The 25,170-nt window shown below is 44.3% G+C and overlaps 1 protein-coding gene across 4 annotated transcripts in view; it reads right to left on the bottom strand.

Moving 5' to 3' along the window:
* The window catches only part of SLIT3 (slit guidance ligand 3), a 713,209-nt gene that overhangs the window by 89,803 nt on the left and 598,236 nt on the right, over window positions 1–25,170 (bottom strand). For all 4 annotated transcript variants that reach the window (XM_077327142.1, XM_077327144.1, XM_077327141.1 and 1 more), the window contains one exon: window positions 10,271–10,368. In XM_077327142.1, coding sequence (XP_077183257.1) covers window positions 10,271–10,368 — 98 coding nt within the window. The remainder of the gene's footprint in view (window positions 1–10,270; window positions 10,369–25,170) is intronic.

The following is a 25,170-nucleotide window of genomic DNA, read 5'->3' as shown; positions in this document are numbered from 1 at the left end:
CAGGATCAGTGCCTGCTCTCTGCCATAAAGTTTTATATTAGCCTAAGTCTCTCCATGTCTTCTTGGCCTTAGTTTTACCTTTCGCTTTTGGGTCTCTGTGTAACCTCGACCCATTATATTTAGCTGTCTGCCTGAAATCGAAACCTGTCTGCTGTCCTTTGCTATAATGATTTGCTGTGAACTATTTGTCTTTTGAACCGGCCAGCAAGGCCTGCTCTTTGTAACCAAAACAGCTATCTTGTCAGTGGCCGCCAGGCGGTCCAAGGACGTGCAAGAAGTAACACTCCCTGGTTTATTGCACCTGGTGCTCTTCCCCCCTCCCTTGGGAACCTTCAAGTTTTGGGCGGGAGAAATCTCTTGAAAAGAGTTGGCAATTGTATCTTTGGGCAGATTTGACTTCACTAGTTATGGTGTCTGAAGTAACTTCTCAATAAAGCTTTCTTATTACAGAAGTACGTTGTGAGTTCTTCCAGCACTTGACAGCTGGGAGTGCCTGGGGAGAGTGTTGGGGGGGGGGGGGGAAGAAGTACAAATTGGTAGAATCGTGGCCGAATCATGATTTGAATACCACTGATTCAGATGGTTTAAAGTAGAGGGATGGGCAGTTTTGCTCAGATACATCTGAAGCATTGATTTGGGTACTTTTCAGCTTATCCAAACACAATTGCCCATCCCTACTGGGCATTAGTAGGCTGGCACTGGTTTGTGTTGCTGGGCACTACTACACTGATTCTGCTGATTTGCAACCCCCCTCCCCCTCACTTGGATTGTGATTCCATGCTTGAAATAAGTCAGTTGAGCTGGCATTTGCCACTTTGGCACTGGGGCCTGCTGCTGAGCACTGGTAAGTTGGCACTAGGTTCTGATGGGCACTAGAAAGTTGGTATTGAGTTCGGTTACTGGGTACTAGTACATTGCATTGGTTCTGCTGTCTGTGCAAATAGACTCCTTCTTCAGTTCCTAATTCAGAAGTTCTCAGATTTGACTTTAGTCCTACTGGGTTTTAGCACTGCCACATTGGCACTGGTTCTACTGGGTACATTACACTGGTTCTGCTGCTGGCCTTGCAAAACACCCCCTCTTCACTTTCTACTGAAGCAATTCTCTGGGACATTCTGTTTGGCTTATATTTCCTTGCTATCCCCCCCCCCTTGGAAACAATTGAGGATGGGGGCATCTTCTATGGGTGGCCACAGAATTGGAACCCCTGGTAAAAACATTTTGAAATTTGAGTGTTCTTTTGAAGAGAGACTCCAGCAGCTATGTGACAAATTTGGTCCCTTTACCTCATCCCATCCACTGAATATACCCAAGGATAGATTTTCAATTGATTAATGGTCTCCACAGAGTATAAAGGACCCACAATAATTCAGGAATCCTAAATATTATGAAATCCAACTACCATACTGGAATTGGGATTTGAGAATATGAGGAAATACCTTTTTTCAGGTTCAATACACCTAAATGTGGGAGGAAAACCAGGGTTTTTTTTCTTGAATACCCCTAGTTCCCATATCACTATTTGCTATATAAGTTAGGCCTAGATGTAAGCTTTTAAGAACACCTTTTGTCTTTTCTCAAAAAGCATGTATCTCACTCTCCATAGCACTGAACTGAGATACTGCACATTTTTATAGGTAATTCTTAAATGTCTGGCTGAATTGAAACTACTAAATTACATTTGCATGCTATAATCATTTGATTTAGTATTTGGATAAGATGAACTGGCCAGATGTACTGGAATTTACAAATCAGCTGCTGTGCTCAAAACAGTTCTCTTCCCCACAAGCAAATATTTCAGAGTCTTCTGACTAAAAAAAAAGTTATGCACACCTGCGTATGAACTGGGCAGACTCAATAGTCCATAAACACTAAACTCATCCATCAACTACGGAACATTAACGCTCCAAAATCTATCAGCTGAAGGTTTTAAAAAATGTTCTTAAGTAAGATTTGTATTATGGGAGGGAAAAGGAAAAGTACTGCAGAGTGATATGCTCCAGTTACAGAAATAACATTTACAGTTTGCATAGGGCCTATATATGTTTCATCACAATGGGCATGTACCCACCAAAGTTAAGTATGTTTGACTTATTTATTTCAGTGGATTACTTAAACACATGCTTAAGCCTTTCCCAGTGAAATCAACAGGGCTTTTAAAAGTGTTTAACTTCATTGTGCTCCGTAAGATTTCAGCAACTATCAAAGACTAGACAGACCATTCTCAGCAGAGAGAGTGACTACTAATAAAGAGAGAGATTGCTACTAATAAAGTTATAGTTACACCTGTTGTTTTTGCCATGCAAAGCCCCAGATTTGTAAAGTTACTACTGCTCAGATATATTTAGGCTAACCAGAACCATGTTTTTATGTGAGAATTTAAAAAATATGTACAAGGACAATACAAGGTTTTTTTTTTAAACTAGGTACAGTAAACCTATAGAAGTCAGTGATCTTGATTCATGGCAGGGTCTCTTGTTCAGATGCCTCACTAAAAGATTTTTAAGACACTATGAAGAAGTGTAAATCATGTCAGTTCCTTAATTTATTTTTATTTAATCATATTTAATGGATCTGACACCTAAATCAGAACTCTACACTTCTTCAATTTTATTACCTTCTAATCTAGAAAACCTTTATCAGTTCTCACAAGCGAGAAAATGAATCCTTGGAGAAGGTTAACATAATAGTGAGTGGTTGGATTTAACAGGATGCAAGTTTCAGACTAACTCCAGATTTTTAAAAAGAACTTAATATAAAAGTCTTCATGATAACTTCAACACTTTTGAATAACATAAGTGAAGAAGAGATCTACCTGGAAACAGCTAATTACCGAATTCTTGTAATATGCTCGATCTATTTATACTTTTATATTGATACATATGTATACATTTTCATATAAAATATATGATTTGGTCTAAATGTATTGTTCCAGTGTATATGTTAAACAATTGTGATATAAAAGATGGTTGTCTGTCATTATGCAATTGTATGTTTTTGCAGTTGTGATTCCATGATTATACAGACTGCTATTCCTTGGTATTTGTAATTGCTATTTTTGCCATGATTATTCCTCTCTTGGCAATCTCTGACACAAAAAAGTACAACCAGCATTAAGCTGGAAATCTGGTTTTAATCTATTTTCCATTTCACCCATCTGTATCTGAACTGTTGGAGTGGGCTGAATTACTGTAACCCAGAAATGAATTCTAGAACTATAATTGCTTAAATAAATAAGCAATGGAATCAAAACAATATTAGAAATACTGTCCAGTGATGTATAATTCTTAACATCTAGCCCTACTTGCTGTATCATAAATCACAAATGTTTTGGCACCCCCCTCCCATTACCAAAACAGGAGAGCCAAATACCTCAGAAAAAAACACAACTTTACTCTAAATCATTAACAATTAAGAGCTCAAAAGAAATTGTGATTTAAAATACTGTCAGATCCCATGCCCCTTGCTGACACGGTTATGGCAGTGTGATATCACAGTCAATATGAGAAACAGAATCACCTGCTGCGTGGGCCCCTTTCACTACCTAGGCACTGCAGGGGAAGGAAGGGTGTGAGGATGGAGTTTCAGTCATAACAGGGTGAATTTCCTGGCTTATGTCACCACCTTACCATTACTTAAAAGATAATTTTTCTTGTCTGTGACTGCAAGAGCCCTGGAGTTAAGTCATTTGGCATTTCACATGGAGGAAAGGTTTGGCTTAAATTTCCTTTTATAAGACCAAAGATTTGACTAGTTTGGCAGCTGAGTTTGTGTATTAATATGTTTCTCTAAAGGGGGGGGGGATTTATACAAGATATAATTTCTTTCACAGGCCACACAAAAGAAAACTCCACAGGGCCTTCTCCTTTAAAATTTTCAGAAGATATAAAGCAACTTACTTGAGAGAATACATCTTGATGTAGTTATATTGGAACACAGTTCCTCTTGATGCCAGCAGGAGCTACATGTTGATTGTTAAAATATATCTAGTCAGGTGAGCATAACATTATCTCACTGTTTACTCTCACCATAGTCTCTCAACTTTCCCTGACATTTATAGAAAAGAAGGTGTGGGAGGATGCCACATTCCTTAGTTGCTTCTTTTCATCTGCTTTTTCACACCTCTCCCCTTAACTGGAAGTAAACTGTTGCTAATTGTCCAGAGATGATGCTTAGCTGGATTCTGGGGTTTGGCCTGGACCCTAGCATTCAACTCAGACTTAGTCCAGCTTCCATCAGAGCCAGCAATGCCACTTACTGGGACCACAGAAGCCACAGAAGAGGTGAAGCCCTACATGTGGACCAACAAGATGCCACTGCGGAGGAAGCAACCTAAAGAAACAGCAGCAACAGGCAAGAGCCAATTCCAGTGCTCCTTGATGAGACAGTCTGACAACTGGAGAAGGAGGCTGATAATGTCATCAGCCAGTACATAGCCTAGTAGCAGCAGTGCCAACCTGGAAACACCTCTTGCTTTTTCCAAGACAGCCAAGGAACTGCACAAGTAAGAAGCTCCAATAGTCATCCATGCAGGTCTCAGCTGTGATAGCCCCATACTAGGTCATGGCCAAGAAGAACCAGGGGTGGGGCAAGAGGAGGGCTCCCATCTCTGATCATTCAATGGGGTGAGGGGCTGTACTAATGGACAATGGTTAGCTGCCAGCTAGGAAGGGGCCATTCATCACAGGAAATTTGAAGGGAGGCAGGGACCCAGGATTCAAGGGTTGAGGTAGATGCTCTTTAAAAGAAGTCTCCAATAGCACACCAGGGAGAAAGATGAGGATGTTGTTCCAAGTCTGGGAGAACAACTGTCCAGGACAGAGTAAGGAACACCAGTGGAACCAATCACAGGAAAGCCAACTACCTCTTAGTTCTATACTGTTTGAGCAATCAGAATATTTTTTTTCTAGATCCTTTTCTATAAGCTCCCTTTTTCATAAGAACCGAAGAGCCCCGCTGGATCAGACCAGTAGTCTATCTAGACCAGCATCCTGTTTCATGCAGAGACAAACCAGCTCCCCTGGACAGCCAACGACAAGGCATAGTGACCAAGGCCTTGCCCAGATGTTGTCTCCTGGCTCTGGGATTCAGAGGTTTAGTGCCTCTGAATATGGGAACTCCCCTCAGTCATTATAGATAGTAGCTCTTGATAGACTTAACTTTCATGAATCTGTCTAATCCCATTTTAAAGCTGTTTATTCCGGTGGCCATCAGTACATCCTCTGGCAGTGAATTCCACATTTTAATCACTCTGTGTGTGAAATACTTTTTCCTTTTGTTTGTCCTGAACCTATTGCCCATCAATTTCATTAGATGCCCTCAAGTTCTAGCACTTGGAGCAAAGGATAAAATTGACTTTTTCTTCCCCACAGTTTAAGAGTGTGGCATCCAAACAAACAAACATAATTCCCTTTTTCATCTTCACAATGGTCATAATTTCATCCAGTTGCAATTACTTTCATAAATTAATTACTTGTTTAATAAAAAATGCTTCTTATTTCTGTACAGAGTTTCCATCCCATCAATGTCACTGAGTGCACCCAAGTTCTATTATGATGGGAGTGAGAAATGTCCTTCTCTTTGATTTGGCAAGTGCATAAATGTTTACGCCTCTACTTTAGTGGTTCTCAACCCTCCTGCTGCCGCAACTCCCACTGCTGCCGCCGTAGCAGCAGCAGGGGTTGCGGTGGTGGCGCGGGTTGCAGCAGTGGTGGTGGCAACCCAAAGGGGGTCGTAGGGTTGGGCGTGCACTGGCAATCATGGAAGGCCGAGGTGGCCAGCACTGTGGCGTGGAGGAGCAGTACTGCATGCCAGCCAGTAGGTGCTGGCTGGCGCACCACCGGCACCAGCGCCTCTCCTCTCCACTGGCCGCCTTGACCTTCCATGATCGCCAGTGTGCGTGCAACCCTATGACCCCCTTTGGGTCGCCGAGGCTGCTGAAAGAGTGGATTGACACCGCGGGGGATTGGGACCCCCAGATTGAGAACCGCTGCTCTACTTCGTGCCCCTGAAATTATATTTTCTATAAACTGAAAAGGCATCAATCTCTTTAGCCTTTTTCCATACGTAATATTTTCCAATGCCCTAATAGTTTGGATTGCTATGCTCTATACTTTTTCACCCCCTTCAAGGATCGCTGCCTTGTTGTGGCAAGGGGGCTTGCGTAGTTCAGTGAAGCTATGAGCTATGCCGTGCAGGGCCACCCAAGACGGACAGGTCATAGCTGAGAGCTCTGACAAAAGGTGATCCACTGGAGAAGGAAATGGCAAACCACTCCAGTATCTTTGCCATGAAAACTCTATGGACAGTTCCAATAGGCATAACGATATGACGCTGGAAGATGAGCCCCTCAGGTCGGAAGGTGTCCAATATGCTACTGGGGATGAGCAGACGGCTAGTACGAGTAGCGCCAGAATGAATGAAGCGGCTGGGCCAAAGCCGAAAGGACGCTCAGTTGTGGAAGTAACTGGTGGCGAAAAGACAGTCCGATGCTGTAAAGATTTTTATTCCATAGGAACCTGGAACGTCAGATCCATGAATCAAGCAAGCTGGACGTGGTTAAACAAGAAATGACAAGACTGAACATCGACATTTTAGGAATCAGTGAACTAAAATGGACAGGAATGGGTGAATTTAATTCAAATGACCATCAGGTATACTACTGTGGACAAGAATCTCGCAGAAGAAATGGAGTAGCCTTCATAATCAATAGGAGAGTAGGAAAAGCAGTCTTGGGATACAATCCCCCAAATGACAGAATGATCTCAGTGCGAATCCAAGGCAAACCATTCAACATCACAGTGATCCAGGTCTACGTCCCAACCACTGCTGCTGAAGAGGATGAAGTTGATCAGTTCTATGAAGCCCTACAACACCTTCTAGAAGCAACGCCAAAAAATGATGTGCTTATCATCATGGGGGATTGGAATGCTAAAGTAGGAAACCAAAAGATAACCAGGATAACAGGCAAGTTTGGCCTTGGAGTACAAAATGAAGCAGGGCACAGGCTGGTAGAATTTTGTCAAGAGAATACAATGGTCATAGCAAACACTCTTTTCCAGCAACCCAAGAGACGACTCTACACATGGACATCACCAGACGGTCAACACAGAAATCAGATTGACTATGTGCTCTGCAGCCAAAGATGGAAAAGTTCTATCCAGTCAATAAAAACAAGACCAGGAGCTGATTGTGGTTCAGATCATGAGCTTCTTGTTGCAAAATTTAGGCTTAAATTGAAGAAAGTAGGGAAAAGCACTAGGCCACTCAGGTATGAACTAAATCATATCCCCGACGAATACACAGTGGAGGTGACAAATAGATTTAAGGAATTAGATCTGATAGACAGAGTGCCTGAAGAACTATGGATGGAGGTTCGCAACATTGTACAAGAGGTAGCAACTAAAACCATCCCAAAGAAAAAGAAATGCAAGAAATCAAAATGGCTGTCTGAGGAAGCTTTACAAATAGCTAAGGAGAGAAGGGAAGTGAAAGGCAAGGGAGAAAGAGAAAGATACACCCAACTGAATGCAGAATTCCAGAGAAAAGCTAGAAGAGATAAGAATGCCTTCTTAAATGAACAGTGCAAACAAATAGAAGAAAACAATAGAATCGGGAGGACCAGAGATCTTTTCAAGAAAATTGGAGATATGAAGAGAACGTTTCATGCAAAGATGGGTATGATAAGGGACCAAAATGGTAGGGACCTCACAGAAGCAGAAGAGATTAAACAAAGGTGGCAAAATTATACAGAAGAACTATACAAGAGCGAGCTTAACATCCCTGATGACCACAATGGGGTAGTTACTGACCTGGAGCCAGATATCCTGGAATGTGAAGTCAAATGGGCCTTAGGAAGTCTGAGTAACAATAAAGCTAGTGGTGGTGACAGCATTCCAGTTGAACTATTCAAAATCTTAAAGGACGATGCAGTAAAAGTGCTACACTCAATATGCCAGCAAATTTGGAAAACTCAACAATGGCCACAGGATTGGAAAAGGTCAGTTTACATTCCAATCCCAAAGAAGGGCAATGCCAAAGAATGTTCAAACTACCGCACCATTGCACTAATTTCTCATGCTAGCAAAGTTATGCTCAAAATCCTACAAGCTAGGCTCCAGCAGTATGTGGACCGAGAACTTCCAGAAGTACAGGCAGGATTTCGAAGAGGCAGAGGAACTAGAGATCAAATTGCCAACATACGCTGGATCATGGAGAAAGCTAGGGAGTACCAGAAGAACGTCTACTTCTGCTTCATTGACTATGCTAAAGCCTTTGATTGTGTGGAACACAACAAATTGTGGCAAGTTCTTAAAGAGATGGGAATACCAGAGCATCTTATTTGTCTCTTGAGAAATTTATATTCAGGTCAAGAAGCAACAGTGAGAACTGAACATGGAATCACTGACTGGTTCAAAATTGAGAAAGGAGTTCGGCAAGGCTGTATACTGTCGCCTTGCCTATTTAACTTGTATGCAGAGCACATCATGAGAAATGCGGGATTAGAGGAGTCACAAATTGGGATCAAGATTGCAGGGAGAAATATCAACAACCTCAGATATGCAGATGATACCACTCTAATGGCAGAAAGTGAAGAGGAACTAAAGAGCCTGTTGATGCGGGTGAAGGAGGAGAGTGCAAAAGTTGGCTTGAAACTCAACATCAAGAAAACAAAGATCATGGCATCCGGCCCGCTCAATTCCTGGCAAATAGATGGGGAAGAAATGGAGATAGTGACAGATTTTATTTTCCTGGGCTCCAAGATCACTGCAGATGGGGACTGCAGCAAAGAAATTAAAAGACGCTTGCTCATGGGGAGGAAAGCTATGGCAAATCTAGACAGCATCCTAAAAAGCAGAGACATCACCCTGCCAACAAAAGTGCGTTTAGTCAAGGCTATGGTCTTCCCAGTTGCAATGTATGGCTGCGAAAGTTGGACCATAAGGAAGGCCGAGCGTCAAAGAATTGAGGCTTTTGAACTCTGGTGCTGGAGAAGACTCTTGCGAGTCCCTTGGACTGCAAGGCGAACAAACCGGTCAGTCCTAGAGGAGATCAGCCCTGACTGCTCTTTAGAAGGCCAGATCCTGAAGATGAAACTCAAATATTTTGGCCACCTCATGAGAAGGAAGGACTCCCTGGAGAAGAGCCTAATGCTGGGAGCGATCGAGGGCAAAAGAAGAAGGGGACGACAGAGAATGAGGTGGCTGGATGGAGTCACTGAAGCAGTAGGTGCAAACTTAAATGGACTCCAGGGAATGGTAGAGGACAGGAAGGCCTGGAGGATCATTGTCCATGGGGTCGCGATTGGTCGGACACGACCTCGCACATAACAACAACAACAAATACTTTTTCAGCTCTACTGTATTGTTTTTTAAATATGATAAATAGAAATGTATACAGTATTCCAAGTGTTACATGCATCTATGCTGGCCATTTTGTTTTTAGTCCTTTTCTTAATAATCCCTTGCAATTCATTTTTTTGTCATTGCTGCCACATACTTAGTCAACCTTTTCACTGGATTATCTGTCATATGCCCTGATGAGTGTAGGCCAGGATAACCAGATCTTGTCAGATCTCAGAATCTAAACACAGTCATCCCTGCTAGTATTTGTATGGGAGATCACCAAGTAATACGCGGCTTATGTCATGGAGGCAGGCAAATTACTTCTGAATGTCTCTTGCCTTAAAAATGCTAGGGGTCAACCATAAATCAGCTGTGACTTGACTTTCCACCACCATCTACCATATGGATAGCTCGATGAACCTAGCATAGCCTTCCAGAATTTGTAGCTTCTTTAAAAACTGCAAGTATTCATGCCAGTGAACAGGAGAACATCTTGCAAGTGCTTACTAAGCAAAAGATGTTAAATTGAAAGGGAGGACGGAAACCAACCCTAGAGAAATATACTTGAGAAATGTGACAAAGAACATTTGTTTTGATCAACATGCAACAGAGTAAAGGACAAGCAGCTTGCGGAACACGTTAAGAGAACAATAAAATTACCTCTCTTAAAAGAAACAGTATATCACAACTAAAAGTAATAGCATGATACAGCCAATGTGAAGCACTTTTATGTTCCATTGATTTGAGTGGGAAATATTTGTGTCTTAACTTATCAACTGAAATCAATTAAACTTAGAAAGGCTTAACTTTACCTAGATTGTGCCCTATTTCAATGGCAGAGGGATTTACATTATAGAACATTTTTGATCAATAGGTATAAGTTTTCAACAATCAGCTTGCTTTTAATGAAATTTGCTTTCAATTACCTGAATCCTTCTTGATTTGTGTCCGTGAGATGGCATGTCCCTCCATTCTGGCAAGGATTCTGAATGCAGGCATTAATGGGCATGCTACAGTCTTGACCCTATTAAGAAAAGGTAATAAAAACTGGTTAGTCTTTTGCTGTCTCTCTCATGCAAACAAGCATGGAGAAATTCTAAGCAGGACCAATCAGATGTCAGCCCCATTTTATCCAGTAGGTTAATTCCTAGGAAAGCTTTCTTAGAACCACAGATCTAGTTTAGGTTGTGGACATTATCATATTGGCACACACAAAGACCTTCAGAAGTGATCTAGTAAACTGTTTCTACCAATTAACGCTCACACCAAGCCACTCAAGTGCTTAACACTCACTCAGGGCAGCTCTCCCATCCCTGAGTGCCTCTTCCTCCAACCAGCTTGCCTGTCTGTCCAGCTGCCATCCAAATGCCTTCTGTCTCCCACGCCCTGACCACCCTCCTCCTACTTCCACTTCCCTCCAAGGCTCAGAGGCTGCAGATCCCTGCTACGTGAGAGCTGCCCCTGCCGGTGAGTTCCCTAACAGCTGCCTGCAGCCTTTCCAGGTCCCGGGGGGAGGGAGAGGCACTCCACAGAGTTCTTCCACTCCACCTTCCCAATTTGGTGCCTGTTGTATTTCTGAATGAAACGGGCTTGGCCCCAAGTTTTAAATAATGTACTTAGTTTTAGAATAGGTAAAGGTAAAGGTATCCCCTGTGCAAGCACCGGGTCATGTCTGACCCTGGGAGTGACGCCCTCTAGCGTTTTCATAGCAGACTCAATACAGGGTGGTTTGCCAGTGCCTTCCCCAGTCATTACCGTTTACCCCCCAGCAAGCTGGGTACTCATTTTACCGACCTCGGAAGGATGGAAGGCTGAGTCAACCTTGAGCCGGCTGCTGGGATAGAACTCCCAACCTCATGGGCAGAAATTCAGACTGCATTTCTGCTGCCTTACCACTCTGCGCCACAAGAGGCTCTTAGTTTTAGAATATAAACAAATTATAGGCAGATGTTGTTCTGTTGTAATTGTCTTATTGACTCTTTACACACTCCCAATGTCACATGAAGCTAACAGGGCCTATTCTGCAGTAATTAACTAGGAAAAAGCCTTTATGGACACTGCAAATGTCAGCTCAGTGTTCTGTGATAGTAAAAAAGGTTATGAATGATTGGACAAACTAAAAATAGCAAACATTATGATGCTTTAAAATATGACTGTGATGATCAGTAGCTATATTTGGAATACACTAGTCCTCACATTTTAAAAAGCGACATTGATTATCCGGGTGTATTTAAGGTTTTTTATATTGGGCTTTTTAATTTAATAGGTGAAATAATAGACATTTATAAATTTACTAGTGTTCAGGACAGACAAAAGGAACTGCTTCTTAAATGACAAGTGATGACTTTATGGCAGTGCTTTGCAGAGTTTTTGAAGTGGGGCTCAGACTTAGGATAACGTGACCATCCATCCCGCAAATGGTGAGACCGCCCCGGGTTCCCCCAAAATGCCCCGTGTCCCGGGCAGTTGCCAGATTGTCCCGTGGCGTCCGGGTGCAACGAGGAAGGCCCATGGTAGGCTGAGCCTCCCGGGAAAAGGCGGCAGCAGTGGAGCGCTGTGCGGCCGCGCCTGTGCACTCAGGGCAGGCTGGTGGTCCCCACAGTGGGAGCTCAACTGTGCCAAGACGAGGTGGAGTAGGTGCGTCCCTTCCCCTTTCCTTCCTTGGCAGGGTGGCGGTTGGCCGCTCGCGCAGGAGTTGGCCCTCACACCTTTACTCCCCCAACAGGGAGGGCATGCCTTGGGAGAAAGGGAAGGAGAAAGGGAGAAAAGGAGAAAGGGAAGGAGGGCAGGCTGGGCATGAACCCTGCATGTGGGCCGGGAGGACGCGCTGCACGCAGAGCCTCCTGCTGCCCAGCAAAGCCACCAAGGACAAGGTAGGAGGGAGGGAGGGAGGGAGGCTGCCTTAACACGCGCTGCTGCTGCTGCTTCACCGCCACCACTGCTGCCATGGCAGCGGTTGCTTGTCCCGCCTTACAGCCCCAGAATTCTGATCACTTTAGCTTAGGATAACATTTTCTGTACTTCTTGGAACGCAATCCTCAAAGATCCTAAATTCTGGGATCTCCTTGGGAGATAATTCCATGCTACCCTCTCTCCTCCAATATAAAATGTAGCAATCTCACATCAGCTAACAATGAACAAATTTATACTTTATTTTTTCAGTGTTAGTCTTGATAAATGCATAGTATTATATGCAGCATTTCTTGGCTATTTTGCATATTACACAGAGGTAAGCTCCTGAACATTCTATAGCCTCATCTTCTGGTTCACCCTGTTCCTCACTCCTCCTTCCTGATTTTTTGTCATAAGTCACTTTTGGTTCCTGACCCACAGTGTAAAACATACTGCCATATACAATTTTGTTCTGAAAGATGTGTTCTTTACAACTGAATTAGATGGCTGCACAATTCATGGACATGTTCAGGGACTAGCCGAAAATGGAAGCTCCATCTTAGTGTACCTCTGATTTCCCACTGCTGGTGAAAGATACCACTGTTACCCTCTACTTGTGAGATTCCTAGCGTTTGTTTATGCAGTACAACACTTCAACCAGATAAAATTTGTTATGAGATTCCTTTCTAATTTGTTATAGAGATTCCACTATAAGACATTTGATCTGATAAGGAAATCCTGAAGTTCTTGTGTCTTCAACAAGTAATTGTCATTTATTTTCATCAGAAATTTAAATTCATGGTCAATTAGAAGGAATTTGAAACAATGGCACTCTAATTATATGAATAGTTTTCACAGCTTCTGAGCAGTTTAAGTTTCCCATCACTTGAAGTAATCTGGATCCAAGACATACTCTGGCAATAGTCATGTAAGAAAAATACAAGCTGCTGTTTAAATTGTATATTGTATTTAATTGAACTGTGTTTTGTATTCAACTTCTGCAGAATGGAAAACTTTTATGGGGCAGCACAGCCAGGCATTCGGGGGAGCACGGCCATTCCTTCTCACGGCAGTATCACATTAACAGTCATGAAGTCGTGATGAGTTTAAGAGTTTAGTTTGTGGAGTTTAAGAGCAGTTTAAAGGTTACTGAAATGTTACCCAGCAAAAATGTTTCTAGGATACCAAACATATAGAGTCATGATAACAAGAAAGATATTTCCTGTATCTCCTAATAAGAGAAAATTTCATCTTAGAAGATCTTACAAAAAGGCTCTTCAAGGCCTTGTTTTTTAGTGGCCATCCATCCTCTTTTTATGAGGGTCAGTCCTCTAGCTACTATTTCTAGGGTCCTCTTATTAGGAAGCAGGAAAGGCACTGAGAGTGATGCCTGCAGTTGACTCTTGTATAAAATACTCCCCAGATTCTGAACCTTTAATTTGGAGTCTAGGTATCCCCTATTTAATAACAAAATATATCCACAGCTGAAAATTAGGTCTCCAGGGGATTGTACTGTACTGTAACATGCCTGTTTACTTGTATTAGTGCTTAACAAGGCTGTTTGGCTCCAAACTGACTACATATTTAACCACGGCACCTTGCAATAAATCTAAATTCTACCACGCTTTGGGACATTTGTGGACATTTACATGATATGTTAAATACAGAGAACAGAGATATCTATTTTCAAAATTATGGATATGAATAGCGAATACGAATTTGGATATGAATTTCTTTGCTCTTTGATGGATGGAACACAGTGAGAATTTTTATGAATGGAGTGGGGGCAGATGTCCTCCTCCAACCGCCAGACTTTTAACTTGTTCCTCATACTATTTGTGTGTGGGGGATGTCACCTTGTAGCAGCATTGGGGCTTTGGGGGTACAGTGGAAGGCGAAGAAGAGGAAGATCTGCTCAACTGAAATGTTCCATGGAATTCAAGTCTTTAAATCTGGATGTACAGAAAGGACCTGTGCACTTACTGAAAGGAACATTTAGTAGCAAGTCAGAAGACGTTCCAGAAGCAAAAAACAATAATTACATTTCAGCTTTGTGTTTTTTAGGAAACAAGAAAAATAAAGGCCCACTCCATAAAACTAATTCTGCTCCGTTTTATGAAAATTGATTGAAATGAATAAAGAATCTGATCCACAGTCCAAAAGCATATAAACTTTGATTTGGAAGTTTATCTTTTTGCCTGTTAGAACTGGTTGGACAATATATTAGGATGCACATTAAGCAGTGATACAGAATTTATCAACTAGATTTGAGAATGTAAGCTTAATACCAATAACCAATGAATTATTTACTGTTAAGGGTTATCATTTCCAGTTTGTACATGATTAGAATTTCCCAGCTGTGCTTAACTATGGCTATGGTGATCCACAGGAACAAGCTTTGAAGTGCAGTGCTTACTGCATTATTTACTGTGTCTTATTGAAGCACATACATTTTTGAGTTAAGAATGAGATGTTCTTCCTCTCACAACAGGGTTGTTGTTTTCTGTTGGGATTCATAGTGATAAAGCTAGCAGCATGTTCTGTCCTAATCCTACTGGAAATTAAAACAAACATTTCAAGATCAAATTAGTTAAGCAAAGGATGTGTGTATGTGCGAACTTGACTTCAAAAAACGTACATGGATGCAAGCCTGTTTAGGTAACGAATTAAATTCAATATTTATATCCTGCCTTTCCTTGTGGCTCAGTGATACTGGTAGGAGCATTAACAGAGCCACAATGCAAACAAATTTATAGTAACCATTTGGTGATTAGGTGTGCTATTTGACCATGTGTTTATTGCTTTATATTTTCAAATTCTAACAGATCTACATTTTCACAGTGTAGTGCTTGATGTTGTTTTTACCCAAAGCTACGCACCTAATTGGCTGTTTTTCATGTTTAAGATACCGTGGGAATGTCAACACCAGGCACAGATTTATTCAGCTAATGCAGCCTTTCTCATAGTTTTTACCTTTTAGAAAACCCTGGAACATTTTTCAGGCTTCAAGAAACCCCAGAAGTGATGTCAAAAGACCACACCCCTCTGCCATGCCCAAGAAGTTCTTTTTATTATCATTACCCCTTCCCTTTCCACCCTCTGCAGGCCCATTATTGGCTATTTTTGTAAAGGGGGGGATTTCAACATATCCATATATGGTCATATTACCTTTTTTAAAAATTAAAAATTAATTAACTCCCACCCAATCACCGAAACCCTTCTGGAGCCATCAAGAAACTCCAGAGTTTCACAAAACTCCTGCTGAGAAAGCCTGTGTTAATGTGATTTAATTTGGGGGAGAACAGATTAAAGGCATCTAAGATTTTTTAATCCTATTCTGAATCATCTTCAATTGTGGAACACAAACCTGGATCAAGGAGGGATTAAAAAAAAACCCAAATGAAATCATCCCTTGTCATTGGCCCCCTGCGACACAAGGATACAGTCTGAGAGTGGGGCTGGAGGAGGGTACTTTTATACCTCCAAAGAGGGTTGTTGTATAATTTTATGATTTAATGGGTTTTATGTGGGACTTGTTATATTGTTACCATCCATGAGCCAATTATGGGAGTGGCAGGATATACATTTAACAACAACAACAATATCTCAAAATCTGGAAATAGGTCCAACCGACAGTTGGGCTGTAAATGGGTTACATCGTAGATGTGCAATTATAAGTGCAATATATTTAGAAAACAGAAAACATAATTGCATTTTTTTTAGTGAGACGTGTATACCGGAATCATAAAGTTATATATTTTATATGAAATCAGGTACCCCAATGCTTTAACCTTTAAATCATTCCTATAACCCATAGTAGCTACTTGCTACAGAATAAGGGAAACTTCAGGGGTCCTAGAAGTATAGTACATGTGAACAAATGTCTACATTAGAAATATTCCCATGGTTAACTTTGGTGAGAAAGCACATGCAGTATTCTCCTCTTACTATTAATAACAGCATTATTTGGCATTGTATGAAAACACCAATTAAATGCATCCGACTTCCTGTTCGACCACAATATTATCCTATCTTCCTATAAAGCCTCCTTTCACTTATGGCTTATGGCTTTTATTATATTCAAAGTTCATACATATTTGGCAATGACACAAAAGGACCTAAGGGAAGCTCTTCATGTGTGGGGAAAAAGGCACAGGCTTCGGTATAAACATTCTTTAAAAACAGTTCCCCTGTCATGCCATCTGCCAAGCCACTGCTGAAACTATTATTTCATTTGGAATGACAAGGGGAAGTGTCAATAGGAAAATTTTGAATGCAAATGCCAAAAATTCATATATGCCAGGGGGTTCTCTGAATTCAAGGCTATATGAGCACCCAGTTGCTATTTTTCCATGGCCAGAGCGCCATCCTAAGACACAGCTTGATAAGGCTTAGAATGGTTGGCTAAGTACTGTGTTGGGGTGTCTTGTAGCAAGTTGCACCTGTTCATCACAGTAACCTTTGCACATACATTTGTGGCTTGCATCAGGGCTGTACCATCAGCAGATCAGGACTTTGTTGGCTTTCAAAGCCTCTCCAGTCCCAGCCATTATGCAATATTATGTAACTGAAAACCCCAATGTAGCTTAAAGTCATTTTACATTGACTCATTCCACACCTCCCCCACCTCCTCCAAATCAGTGCAGCTAAGGATACTGGCTAAGTCTGCAGCCAGCCCTAGCAATAAAAAACTTGGCTGCAGGAAAGGACTAGAACCCACATCTGTGGCGCTTGAAAGAGCAGGTTAACTCTAGGCCACCTGCTGTATGTATTGGAAAGGACCCTATTTTGGTGCTCTGTTGTTTAACTACTTTATCAATGATCTCGTTAAAAATTGTAAAAGTGTACCTGAGGGATCGCCTCCCTGCCTACGCCCCCAAAAGAGCCCTGCGCTCCACTGCTACCAACCAGCTAAAGGTCCCTGGCCCTAAAGACGTCTGCCTGGTCTCAACCAGGGCCAGAGCATTCTCTGTTCTGGCCCCCACCTGGTGGAACGAGCTCCCGGAGAAGATCAGGGCCCTGACGGAGCTTAAACAGTTCCGCAGGGCCTGCAAGGAGGAGCTCTTCCGCCAGGCATTCGGTTGAGAACAGATATATATAATCAACAACGACCAAAGGGCCCCTGCTCCCCGCCCCCCCTCAGAACACCACCTATACACTCTGGACCTGTTTGTATGTTACAACGTTGTATTGTTTATTGGTTATACAATTATAATGTTACTAGTTTCAAAGCCCCTTTATAAAAAGGGGTTTTGAAAGGGGAGAAGGCGCGTGAGTCCAGCAGGGAGGGAAGCCCCAGCAGCCGCGCTTCGCGCGACTGCTGGGGGTTCCCTCGGGCGGCGGTCTGACGCGGCGAGAGGCGCAAAGCGCCTCTCGCCGCGTCAGTCCGGGAGCAACTGCGAGCCGCGCTGCGCGCGGCTCGCAGTTGCTCACGCTGGGAATCGGAGGGACCAATTGGCAGGCGCGTTGCGCCTGCCGATTGGTCACTCCGATTGTCTGTCGTGAGGAAGGGTCCAACCCGGACCCTTCCTCATCACGGACAAAGCCCACCTCTAGGGGGCTTAACGAATTATTTAGTCCGTGGCGCCCGTGGCGCCACGGGCTGTTTAAAGATACTAGTAAAAAATCCCATTGTATAAAGAATACAATGGGCGCTAGCAGGAGGGGGCCAGAGCGAGGGACAGAAGGCGACCTGAAAGAGGAGGCGGGCGGCGGCTCCTCGGCAGGTTGGGCTGCGGGTTGGGCGGGTTGGGCTCCTTAGCGCGCTGGGCTGTGGCGTCTCCAGGGCAAGTTGCTGCTGCGGCTGAGCGCGGCCTCGGCGGTGCGGCGAAGCATGGCCCCTCCGCCAATTGCGGCCCAGGCACGGCCGTTTGCTGGGCGGGCGCCGCCAGCGATCGCTGCGCCGCTTCCTCCACTGATGCCGGCTCTCCTGGCGCCACCAATCACGGCGCTGCCGGCGATCGCGTTGCCGCTGCCGCCGCCAACTGCATCTCAGCTGGGTTGGCCGACTTGCTGGCGGGCTTGCGGGGGTGGCGGCCTGACTCGGCGAGAGGCGCGAAGCGCCTCTCGCCGCATCAGGCCACCGGCCAGGGGGGCTCCCTCGGGCGAAGGCCTGATGTGGCGAGAGGCGCTTTGCGCCTCTTACCGCGTCAGGCCGGGAGCAATTGCGAGCCGTGCTGTGCGCAGCTCGCAGTTGCTGGGAATCAGAGGGACCAATCGGCAGGCGCTTCGCGTCTGCCGACTGGTCCCTCCGATTATCTGTCATGAGGAAGGGTCCAATCCGGACCCTTCCCCATCCCGGACACATCCCGCCCCAGAACGCCTTACTCTTTTATTTAGCCCGTGGCGCCACGGGCGGTGTACAGATGTTTACAATTATCAGTTATTATTGCACGGTTACTCAAATGTTTTATAAGACTGTTCCATGTATTGTTCTTATGTTATAATGTACACTGCCCTGAGCCCTCGGGGAGGGCAGTATATAAATATAATAATAAATAAAATAATAAAAAATCTACACAAAGTTGATCATCATCCGCCTAAATCGGGCAATCATCATATTTCACTTCTTTTGTATGCAGATGATGATGTTTTTTCCATCAGTTAATAACTCCCACCTTAGAGACTGGATCTTCAAAAGTGATGCCCAGATAGATAGAATGCAAATTTTGAAAATCAAGTCAGCACCATGGTTCAAGCAGTTTAAATATGACCACAGTAGATCTTCTTCTTATCTCATTAAGATTCTGAATCATAATCTCAGAGCAGCTTTCACATCACTTAGTTTTGAAACAATGCCCATGGAGGTCTTGGCTGGCCGTTACAGCTGTACGCCACCAAACAGTGTTTTTGTATCTGTGATGCACAAGCTGTGGAGGATTTATCCCATTACATATCTGACGTTCAACTCAGGGCCAAATTCCTTGATGAGATCTTATGTGGCTCTAACCTCCACTCTGTCACTGAAAAGATAATCTATCTTCTATCTGACCATATGGATAATGTACCATATAAAACCGCACTATATGCTTTGGTTGCAAGGAAAATAAGGGCCAATGTTTGTTACCATTAAGGCTCTTAATACTCTTGCATCTATGTAGTATTGTATGCTGTTTCATAGTTCTTTGGTTTTAAATTTTATATTTTTATACAGTTCCTTTTATTCTAATTTTATTATTTATATCTTATATTTTGTAAAGGCCTATGGCTATATATAAATACATTTATCTATCTATCTTATTCTATGATGATGTTTTGCTATCTTGGACCACAGTGGAAATGAGGTGGGCCTTGGACTGTCTAGCACGGAAGTGTAGGGAAGAGCAACTCCAAATCAACCACCAAAAAACAACAATTATGGCCTTCAGAAGACACCCCAAAATAAGGAAATGGAATGGAACATGTTCATAAATTTAAATGTCTAGGGGTGATTTTCAAAGGAATGCATACTACACCTATGCCGCTGACCAAGGAGGCAAGTCAGCCCTCAGTATAACAAAGTTTTTCTCCTCTAGGGAAGGTTAATCTGTCCTATCAGAACTAAACTTGTTTTAAGCTGACTCTTTGGCTTAGATGCTTTATGGATCCCTCCTTGGTCCCTTTAAATTCTATTTCAAGCCCCTCAAGAAAGTTCAATCTCAGATCCTGAGAGCTGTGTTACAAATACCCAGATTTGTCTCGAATGCTATGATCAGGACCATCATGATAAGGACCAGGACCATCATGATATCAAGACCATCATGATAAGAATCGAGGCAAGGGTCTGTCTTAGGTCACTACATCTGGCTTAAGGCAATTTTGAACTCACAAGGTCTTCTCCCACTGGCACTCTAGGACTCTTTCCATTCAAGCTGGCTTAAAGGTAATGGGACCAAACTGGCAACCTTGGGGGTCTCCCTCAATGATTTACTTAGGCTTGGTGAGGCCCAGAGAAGGCGACACATCAAAAAAAAATTGAAGATACCAAAGAACAGAAGGACATTGCAAGAGCTTCTTAACACCAGCATCTTCAAGGTATACTCTAATACCAGCTCCCTATTTATCAACTATCAACTTCCAAAAATACAGAAGAACCTTCACCTTGGCTAGATGTTCTGCGCTGCCTTTTGTGGTTCTGGAGGGCAGATACAAAAGAACTCCTCTTGCAGAGAGACTATGTTCCTGTCCTTTAAAAGATGTTGAGACAACAGAACACATTCTCCTCCACTGCCCACTTTACAATCAAGTATGCTCCAAACTTATTCGCCCAGACAAAAGTTGTGTTCATCAGTCTGAGGCATCATTGCACTGCATTTGATGAGCTTCTTGAAAAGGGCTTTTTAAGCCATTGTGAAGAAAGAAACAGAAAAGAAGCTTCCTCACTGCAGTAGTTGGAAGACAAGGCACACCTCTTGAGAAGACAGCCTACTCCTTACGCAGCAAAAGAAGAACTGAGAGTGAGGGCGCTGCAGTGTAGAAACACGTGCTCTATAGGAGGGGCACAGGAATTAGTTGGTATACAACACAGTTGGCTTAACTGTGAGCAGGGCTGCTCATGTGCAGTCCCCATATAATCCATATAATCCATATAATCAATATTCACTTTGTTTATTGTGTGACATAATGCACCTAAGTTTTTTTTAGAAAATGTCTTTGGAACATTTGATACTAGTAGGGAAAGCCCACTTTAAAAGCACGCAAGGAGGAGGCATGTCACCTCCAGCAGTGAGCGAGGCAGGATGGGGCAGGCTCCAAGGCCACCTGTAAAGTGGGTGTCATGCCTGCAATGGCTATACCACTGGCACAGATACCAGGCATGCTGATCTGGAGCTGTTGCTCAACCCTCTCCTTGAACCGCTGGGAGACCTGGCCTCGGCTCTGCCGGATGATTATCAGCCTGGGTCCAGGCAGGCTGAGACACAGTCCTTCGTGCCAGTCTAGGTTAAACCTTGAGACAAGATCCCCCCGTGTCCTGGGGACTTGTCAAAGGAGTGGCATCACTGACAGCATACCAAGACCCCTGTGAGCCCTTGGCATTCACCAGAGCGGCAGCAACGGTGAAGGCAATCTACCTTGACAGTTGTCAGAAGATCAGTACACTTGGCAGCTCACTGTCAAGGTAGATGGGGCACAGCTGCAGCTCCTTCCTCTGAAAAGGATTAGCTCCAGATGCAGGCCTTTTGACTGAGGGCTGGTCCACACTGTTCTGGCTATTTTAGAGGGACCTCGAGACAAGGTTATTTGTGGGGGCAATGCATGCATTACCCTGCTCATCTTCACAGACAACTCCTGCCTAGTTTGCAAAGGTGAAGCTCTGTTCCTGTGATTCCCAGTTCTAGACCCTCGACTTGGCTTACAACCATGTTCTGGCTCTTCATGACCCAGCTTGGCATCCCACCATGTGCTGGCTCTTGACCTTCAGCTCATCCAGTGACTCCACTCTCCTCTCCGCTTGATTTGAACTCAGTCTCCCTTGGCTAACGACCCCCAGAACCAGACTCTGGCAAAACCTCAATCTTGGCACAGCCACCTGGCCGAGTAGGTGCAGCCTGTCAAGGCAGCACAGTGGGCTTCAGCATAGCACCAGGCGCGGTGCAGCTCCAAGGCTTGCCATGGTAAAAGTGAGCCTCCCCATTGCCTCTCGAGGCCCGTTCGCCCCATGCTTGTGACCCCCTGCAGCCATTACCACTGCAGGAGCAAGGGTTTCTGGCACCCCTGCCCAGCTTCCCAGGCTTCCAGGAAAGGGGTGGGAGTGTATCGTAGGATCTCCCATAGTTATGTGAAGGACATTAGGGGTGGTAGGGGTGGAGTGGATTGTATGGCCAGTCTCTCTCCGTACCTCCAAGATGGCAGCAGGGAATGTGGGATGGCGTAGCTCCCGTGGAAGCAGGGAAGATCCTCTCATTGGCCCTCAGTTAGGCAGGGACCCCTCCCAGGGAAGGTGAATCTGAGTGGCCTTGGGGGAAGGGCCCTCCCCACCTAAGGACTAATCAGAGGGTTGGCATGTCGTTGGGCTGTATGGTCACAATTTTATTATAAAGGATGGTACTAAAGTGTAGATGATTGTATGCAGGAACAATAGATGCTCTTTGACAGTATGCATGCAGGAAAGTGAAGAGGAACTAAAGAGCCTGTTGATGCGGGTGAAGGAGGAGAGTGCAAAAGTTGGCTTGAAACTCAACATCAAGAAAACAAAGATCATGGCATCCGGCCCTCTCAATTCATGGCAAATAGATGGGGAAGAAATGGAGATAGTGACAGATTTTATTTTCCTGGGCTCCAAGATCACTGCAGATGGGGACTGCAGCAAAGAAATTAAAAGACGCTTGCTCCTGGGGAGGAAAGCTATGGCAAATCTAGTCAGCATCCTAAAAAGAATAGACATCACCCTGCCAACAAAAGTGTGTTTAGTCAAGGCTATGGTATTCCCAGTTGCAATGTATGGCTGCGAAAGTTGGACCATAAGGAAGGCCGAGCGTCAAAGAATTGAGGCTTTTGAACTCTGGTGCTGGAGAAGACTCTTGCGAGTCCCTTGGACTGCAAGGTGAACAAACCGGTCAGTCCTAGAGGAGATCAGCCTTGACTGCTCTTTAGAAGGCCAGATCCTGAAGATGAAACTCAAATACTTTGCCACCTCATGAGAAGGAAGGACTCCCTGGAGAAGAGCCTAATGCTGGGAGCGATCGAGGGCAAAAGAAGAAGGGGACGACAGAGAATGAGGTGGCTGGATGGAGTCACTGAAGCAGTAGGTGCAAACTTAAATCGACTCCGGGGAATGGTAGAGGACAGGAAGGCCTGGAGGATCATTGTCCATGGGGTCGCGATGGGTCGGACACGACTTCGCACATAACAACAACAACAAATGCAGGAACAATAGATGCTCTTTGACAAACCAAGCTACCTAAATCCTTGATGAATTAGGCATAATGTGGATTATTAGACTCTACCTCATATATTATATTAAATTAATTTAACACTTCATCCTCATTTATATCAATTATGTCATAGTTTCTGAAGGACTAGTTTGCAAAAAAGTGCTAGCTTGAGGCTCTAGTGATTTAAGATTCCAACTTAATTTATATCAGTGACCTTAGATACAGAAAGTGAACTAGAGGCCCCTTGGCCATCTTTGGAGAAAACCCTGAGTAACTTAAGATGACTCACACTGACCGAAGTGGACAAGATGCTAGCAGCAGCGAGGCCAACCACATGCCCACTAGACCCTTGCCCATCATGGCTCTTAAGAATGGCTGACATGGCTCTTAATAAAGGGCTCCCCTCCAGGAGATAATCAATCTACCTCTCACAACGGCGGAGGAATTGAGGCTGTGGTACGCCCACTGCTGAAAAAAACATCCTTAGACCCACGAGAGCCCAAGAGCTATCGACCCATCTCACATTTAGCGTTTCTGGGGAAGATGGTAGAAAGGGCTGTCGCAAACCAACTGAAAGAATACCTGGAAGAAGCTTCGGTCCTAGACTCATCCCAGTCAGACTTCTGGCCTGGCCTTGGGGTAGAGACAGTGCTAGTTGCCCTGACGGATGACTTCCGTTGCCAGTTGGACCGAAGCGGGTCGGCACTGCTGATATTACTAGACCTCTCAGCAGCGTTCGACACAGTCGATCATGAGCTCTTAGCTCGCCGCTTCCTTGATGCCAGAATACGAGGGATAGCCCTTTAATGGCTGATCTCCTTCCTCCGGGATTGTGGACAGAGGGTTGCAATAGGAGAGAGAATATCAGACTGCCGGCAACTTACTTGCAGAGTTCCGCAAGTAAGCGGTCCTCTCTCTTATCCTATTCAACATCTTCATCCACCCTCTTGTACAACTGGTATGGAAGTTTGGGCTGGGTTGTCATCAATATGCTGATGACACCCATCTCTTTCTCATGATGGATGGCCGCCCTGATTCTCCCCCAGAAGCATTAGCCAGCTGCCTGGAAGCAGTGACGAGATGGCTCAAGCAGAGTCGCCTGAAGCTCAATCCTTCAAAGACAGAGGTCCTGTGGCTGGGTAGGAAGGGCCCATGTGAGGAAGCACGCCTGCCTGCCCTGGATGGTGTGCAGCTCTCTACGGCTGACTCCGCCAGGAACCTAGGCGTTATTCTGGACGCTTCCCTTACAATGGAAACCCAGATCACAAAGGTAGCTCGGCTGGCATTTTACCATCTCCGCCAAACCAAGCTACTAACGCCCTACCTGGCCCCGGAACACCTAGCCACAGTGATCCATGCGATGGTCACCTCTAGACTAAACTCTACACAGGCCTGCCCTTAGCCTTGACTCGGAAACTACAGCTGGTCCAAAACACAGCGGCCAGGATCCTCACAGCGACACCGTGGAGGTCCCACATCCGGATAATTATCCACCAACTGCAGTGGTTGCCAGTTGAATTCTGGATCCAGCTAAAGGTTTTGGTAATTACCTTCAAGGCCATACGCAGTCAAGGCCCAGTGTACCTGAGGGACCGCCTCCCTGCCTATGCCCCCAAAAGAGCTCTGCACTCCACCACTACCAACCGGCTAATGGTCCCTGGCCCTAAAGAAGTCTGCCTGGCCTCAACCAAGGCCAGAGCATTTCCTGTTCTGGCCCCCACCTGGTGGAATGGGCTCCCGGAGGAGATCAGGGCCCAGACGGAGCTTAAACAGTTCCGCAGGGCCTGCAAAAAGAAGCTCTTCCACCGGGCATTTGGTTGAGACCAGGTATAACCAACAGCGAATGAAGGGCCCCTGCTCCCCCCACCCTCCCAGAACTCCATCAGAGTGCTCTGGACCTGTTGCGCTGTTGCACTGTTGCATTGTTTGTACTAATATAATGTTATATTGTTATACTGTTACAACCATTGTTATTAATATTATTGTATGGTTATTAATATAGATTGTTTCATGTATTGTTCATATGTTATATATAAACTGCCCTGAGCCTCTGGGGAGGGCAGTATATAAATATAATCAAT

This window comes from Paroedura picta, chromosome 3 (genome assembly GCF_049243985.1).
Source record: "Paroedura picta isolate Pp20150507F chromosome 3, Ppicta_v3.0, whole genome shotgun sequence".
In the NCBI taxonomy this organism is placed as follows: domain Eukaryota; kingdom Metazoa; phylum Chordata; class Lepidosauria; order Squamata; family Gekkonidae; genus Paroedura; species Paroedura picta.
The sequence above is the reverse complement of the archived record's forward strand: the minus strand, read 5'-3'. Positions and strand labels throughout refer to the sequence as shown.